Raw genomic sequence first — 6041 nt, forward strand, 5'->3', positions numbered from 1 at the left:
GCTGGGGCCAGAGAACACGCGAACAGAGGCATAGAGGGCTGTCTGATCAGGCCTGCCAGGCCGGGGCTTCCCTTCAGGAACCCTGAGCCTGCCCCTGGCTGCCCAGTCTCACCCCAGGCCCGTCAGTTTCTGACCATGTTTGTTATTTCAGGCAAATTAAGATCTGGGGTCCCAGTGTCAGTGGTGAAGGCCTTGGGATTCGAGGCAGCTGAGTCCTCACTGACCAAGGTGAGTGGGTGTGGGCCTAAACATCCTGCCCCAGGGAGGGCACAGCCGCTGAGAGCCCTGTCTGGGAGGTGGGGCCTGCACTCCAATCCCAACCTGCAGGTGACCCTGGGCAAGTCCCTTCCCCTCTCAGGGCTTCACCTCCTCATCTGCAAGTGAGAAGGTTGGCTGTGCTGAGGATGGGACCCTCCTGGCCTGCGGTCAGTATACTTTTTCACCTCCTTGTCATTCATTCATTCAGTAAATATTTTTCGAGGGTCTTCCATACACAAGGCATGCCTCTGAGTGCTTGAGGCCACTGAAATGAACAATTGGAAAACACTCCCATCTTTTTCAAGCCTACCTTCTAGCAGAAGAGGCAGATACATAAGTCTAAAGATATGACATCAGGCTGAGTGGAGGAAGGCTGAGAAGAAAAATAAAGCAGGTTCAGGAGGAGAGAGTGATGTCAGGTGAGAGGTGCTGTTTCAGATGGGGTGGTCAGGGAGGGCCACTCTGAGGAGGTGACATTTGAGCCAATGCCTGAGGAGGTGAAGAGTGAGTCCTGTGGGTAGCTGGGAAAAGTGTCCTGTCAGAAGGACAGGGTATTAGGCCATTCTCGCACTGCTATAAGGAAATACCGGAGGCCAGGCTCAGTGGCTCATGCCTGTAATTCCAGCACTTCGGGAGGCCAAGGTGGGTGGATCGCCTGAGGTCAAGCGTTAGAGACCAGCCTGGCCAACATGGCGAAACCCAGTCTCTACTAAAAATACAAAAATTAGCTGGGCATGATGGCAGGCACCTGTAATCCCAGCTACTTGGGAGGCTGAGGCAGGAGAGTTGCTTGAACCCAGGAGGCAGAGGTTGCAGTGAACGGAGATCGTGCCATTGCACACCAGCCTGGGCAACAAGAGGGAAACTCCATCTCAAAAAAAAAAAAGAAAAGAAAGGAAATACCTGAGACTGGGTAATTCATAAAGAAAAGAGGTTTAATTGGCTCACAGTTCTGCAGGCTGTACAGGAAGCATGATGCTGGCATCTGCTCAGCTTCTGGGGAGGCCTCAGGAAACTTCCAATCACGGCGGAAGGCAAAGGGCAAGCACGCACATCACATGGCCCAAGCAGGAGTAAGGGGTGGGAGGCGCTACACACTTTTAAACAACCAGATCTCACGAGAACACACTCACCATCATGAGAACAGCACCAAGGGGATGGCACTAAACCATTCACGAGAAACCAGCCCCATGATCCAGTCAGCTTAGGCCCTACCTCCAACATCAGGTGCCACAGTTCTACATGAGATTTGGGCAGGGACACAGATCCAAACCATATCAGATGTCAAGTGCAAAGGCCTTGAAGTAGGGATTGTTGGTGTTCTAGGAAAGATGAGGAAGGAGGCCCAGGATCTGAGGCAGCATCCAGGGCAGGTACCTCATAGGCCTGGGATGCACTTGCACACACATACACATACACACACACACCTTTACACACCTATACACATACACACACACACATACACATACACCCCTTTACACACCTATACACATACACACACGTACACATTACACATACACACACACCTTTATACACCTATACACATACATACATACATATACACGGCACACATACACACACATACACATACACACACACACCTTTATACACCTATACACATACATACACACATATACAGTGCACACATACACACATACACATACACACATACACCTTTATATACCTATACACATATATACACACATACACATACCTTTATACACCTATACACGTACATACACACACATATATACACTGCACACATACACATATGCATACACATATACACACATACACATATACACACATACACACACCACACATATACTACACACATACACATATACACACACATACACATACACACCACATACACACACACATACACACACTACACACGCATATACACACACACACACACACACACACACCATGTGGCCAGATGGTCTCAGCTTAAGACCAGGATCATGTCCATCTTGTCCATGCCTCTGCCCCCAGTGCTCGGCATGGCCTGGCACACAGTAGGTGTTCAATAAATGCTTGGTGAGCAAATGACTCTCCATGGCATCTGCTGGTGGGGAAAGGAACTATGGCAGTGTCACCCTCGCTCCCAAATACTATCCTTGAAAAGAACAGCCCACAGTCACTGTGTGCCAGGCTCTGGGGCGTCTCTCCCCCGCTAGAGTAAAGCTGAAACTCCAGGAAGGCAGGAGTTTCTGTCTCCTTTGTTCTCCGTTGTGGTCAGTGGCTGCACACAGTAGGTGTGTAGTAAATGCCTGCTAACTGAGATGGGCACCTTACTGTCATTAGGTCATGCAGAGGAGGGGCCCAAAGCAGGGGGTGATCAAGGCAGGTGATGAGTGCAAATCCCACTTCTGCCACCTACTGAGTGCGTGACTTTGGAAAGGGGATTGCCACCTTCAAGTCTCAGTGCCCCCATCTGCAAAATGGAGATGACATGAGGACCCAGTGTGGCATTAATGTTCACACACAGACCCTCCACCCTTGACCTTTCCAAGAATTCTGTATTTGTGGGTTTAGGGTCATGGTCCCCCAGTGACAGCAGTCACCTTACGGAGGACAAAACCAGCATAAACCACAAGGCAAGAGGTTAAAGAAACCTGTTTTCTGACTTTTCCCCTCCAATTCCAGGATGGCCTTGTGCTTACCCCAGCCTCCTCGTGGAAACCCAGCTCTGCTGTCTCCCAGTGAAGACTTGGATGGCGGCCATCAGGGAAGGCTGGGTCCCAGCTGGGAGTGTGGGTGTGAGCTCTACAGATCATCCCACTCTGCAATCAATAAACATTTGCTTGTGATGCCTGCAGTCTGGAGTCTTTTTGTCCTGGCACAGGAGTCATTTTGCCCCTGGCAGGCTTAGGGACCAGATAGCTGAGCCACACCTGGGTCACATTCAGGCACATCTGAGCCAATGTGGGTGATGTCTGAGCTGTCTGGACCACATCGGGCCACATGTGGATGATGTCCACAGTCTTGACCACCTCCCCGTGCTTCAGGAATCAGAAAGCCAGCTATTCCCACCTGCCTTCATGTCAGCCTCAAGACCATCTTCAGTGGGATGTCTTTTAGGGTAGGGGACATATATTTTGTTTATCTTGGCAGTGTGGTGGCCAGAGGACTCTCTGATCAATGTGGATCTGGGGGCAGATGAACTAGGCTTGGAGCTCTGACCTGGCCTCTTAATGCTTCTTTGACTCTGGGATGTAGTTTCCCCTCTGTGGGCCTCAGTTTCCTCCTCTGTAAAATGGGAATAGTCATTGTCCCCACCTTGGAGGGCTTTGGTGAGGAGTAAATTTTGAGAGAACAGTTCCAGGTACATGCTAGGTATTCAGTTAATGTCGTCTGTGGGTGATGTCATCACTGCTGTTGCCTGGCCTCTGGAGTGTTCAGCCTTATCACCAAAGCACCATCCTGCTCAGACAGTGGGTGACCGCCTTGTCTTTCTGGCCTCCCTGATGTCAGGATGCTTGGGACAGACAATAGGGCCCATGTTCTGCACACCTCAGGCCTGCCCAGTACCCAGAGCCCTTCAGTTACACGAGGGGCCTTGTAGGAAGGGATGGGGTAGGCATTCCAGGAAAATGTGTTGCTCATCATGAGAGCACAAACAGGCATAAGAACAGTTCGCAGCCCGGAAGGGCAGCCAGGGAAATCGGACAGGCCAAGAGGGACACAGAAGGGCCAGGCCACGATCTTGCACAAGGTGCTTACGCCATTGTCAGTGACCACTTACCCAACAGCTGCCGAGTGCCAGGGCTGTGTAGAAGCTCCCCACCCATCCCAGCTCCCAGCCACACTTTGGGTAGGATTTTGTTCCCCACACATCACATTCCATTATTTTTCTAAATCATATTAAATCTGCATTTGAACTGCCACTCGCAAAGAAGGTGAGAAGGTCTATCTCCATCTTACCCAGGGTCGGTCTCTTCTGGCTCCCTGGGGTCATAGAAGGATCTACTGAAGGCTTCCAGGGAGCCTGGAGGGTGGGGCAGCCCCTCTCGGCTGGGTTCCACCTGGTCCCGATGAAGGGATCCCTGTCCCAGCCCACATGACCCTGTCAGAGGCAAGCAACTCCTCCACCCCAGCCAAGCGGGGCAGAGGCATCCTTCTCCAAAAGAGCCCTAGATGTGTATCCTCCAGGTCCCACCACCCACATCCTCTGGGGCTTCCTAGGGGTCAGCGGATAAATAACCCTGGCTTCCTCACCCTTTGGGGCAGGGAACAACTCTAGGGCACCTGCTATAGACGGGCTCCCAGCTCCCCAGCGGGACTGGGCCCCAGTTGCCCATGCTGGTAACCAGCTTGCTGATACAGTTTTTTGTTTGTTTGTTTGTTTTTTGTTTTTGTTTTTGAGACAAGATCTTGATCTGTTGCCCAGGCTGGAGTGCGGTGACACAATCTCAATTTACTGCAGCCTCAAACTCCTGGATTCAAGTTATCCTCCCACCTCAACCTTCCAAGTAGCTTGAATTACAGGCGTGCACCACCATGCCCAGGCCGATGTGCTCTTTGTAGGTTGCCTCGCCTCTCCGCCTCACTTCCCCACTCCCCTACCAGTGTTCCCTGGGGTCATCTCCCAAATCAACTCCCTGCACTCCAACCCTGTTCTCAGGGTCTGCTTCTCGTGAACCTGAACCAAGACAGCCATTTGCTCCATGCAAGCAGTATTCGAAGGATCTTCCAGACCTCTGTTCACGCCACCACCCTCCATGAACTGCTGAGGCTCCCCCAGTCTGGTAACTCCATGACTGGGCTGTGGGAGGAAAACTCCTCCATTTCCTGCTGTCTTACCAGCGGCAGCAAAGAGAAAACACCAAGAGATCTCATTCAGTCATCGTGCCTTGCAGGAATTAGTACTGTGTTTGTCTTACAGATGGGAGATAAAGTAGCAAACAGCTGGTGACGTGATGGGGCTGGGGCGGGAACCCAGGCTTCACCCACTTTGCCCTGAGCCTCCCACCTGAATCCATAGCATGTTTAGATCCAGTTTTCTTTCTCTTTCTTTTTTTTTCTTTCTTTTCTTTCTTTCTTTCTCTTTCTTTCTTTCTTTCTTTCTTTCTTTCTTTCTTTCTTTCTTTCTTTCTTTCTTTCTTTCTCTCTCTCTCTCTCCTCCCCTCCCTACCTCCCTCCCTCTCTCTCTCTCTCCCTCCTTCCTTCCTTCCTTCTTTCCTTTCTTTCTTTGTTTTTTTTATACAGGGTCTCACTCTGTTGCCCAGGCTAGAGTACAGTGGTGCAATCTCTGCTCACTGCAACCACCGCCTTCCTGGTCTCAAGCAATTCTCCTGCTTCAGCCTCCCGAGTAGCTGGGATTACAGGCCTGTGCCACCATGCCCAGCTGATTTTTGTGTTATTAGTAGAGATGAAGTTTTACAATGTGGGCCCGACTGGTCCCAAACTCCTGACTTCAAGTGATCCGCCCGCCTCGGCCTCCCAAAGTGCTGGGATTACAGGCGTGAGCCACAGCACCCGCCCCCAGTTTTCTTATTCCTCAAAATAACATTAACAAGTAGCAGCCTCTGCTCCCAGCACAGTGTTATCCACTTCCTGTGGGGTGAACATTCCCCTTTTACAGATCAATAAACTGAGGCTCAGAGAGAGGCAGTAACAATGTCTTGCCCATCTCCATGTCCTGCCTAGGGCTTCCCTTTTGTGGAAGACACCCCCACGAAACCTCGCATCTCTGCAGAGATTAGTCAATGAGGTAAGCATATGGAGGCCATGGGGCTCCAGTCTTTTACATTTAGAGACCGGATTTGGGATAGAAA

At 50.9% G+C, this 6041-nt stretch overlaps 1 protein-coding gene across 1 annotated transcript in view; it reads left to right on the forward strand.

Annotated features, from left to right (window-relative positions):
- BPIFB1 (BPI fold containing family B member 1) overlaps window positions 1-3199 on the forward strand; it is a 13447-nt gene extending 10248 nt beyond the window's left edge. The window contains exons 8-9 of the mRNA XM_073004772.1: window positions 51-228; window positions 2911-3199. Of these exons, the coding sequence (XP_072860873.1) occupies window positions 51-228; window positions 2911-2970 (238 nt within the window). The 3' untranslated portion in view covers window positions 2971-3199. The remainder of the gene's footprint in view (window positions 1-50; window positions 229-2910) is intronic.
- Window positions 3200-6041: the final 2842 nt, after the last annotated feature.

The sequence above is a fragment of the Chlorocebus sabaeus genome, chromosome 2 (genome assembly GCF_047675955.1).
Source record: "Chlorocebus sabaeus isolate Y175 chromosome 2, mChlSab1.0.hap1, whole genome shotgun sequence".
In the NCBI taxonomy this organism is placed as follows: Eukaryota; Metazoa; Chordata; class Mammalia; order Primates; family Cercopithecidae; genus Chlorocebus; species Chlorocebus sabaeus.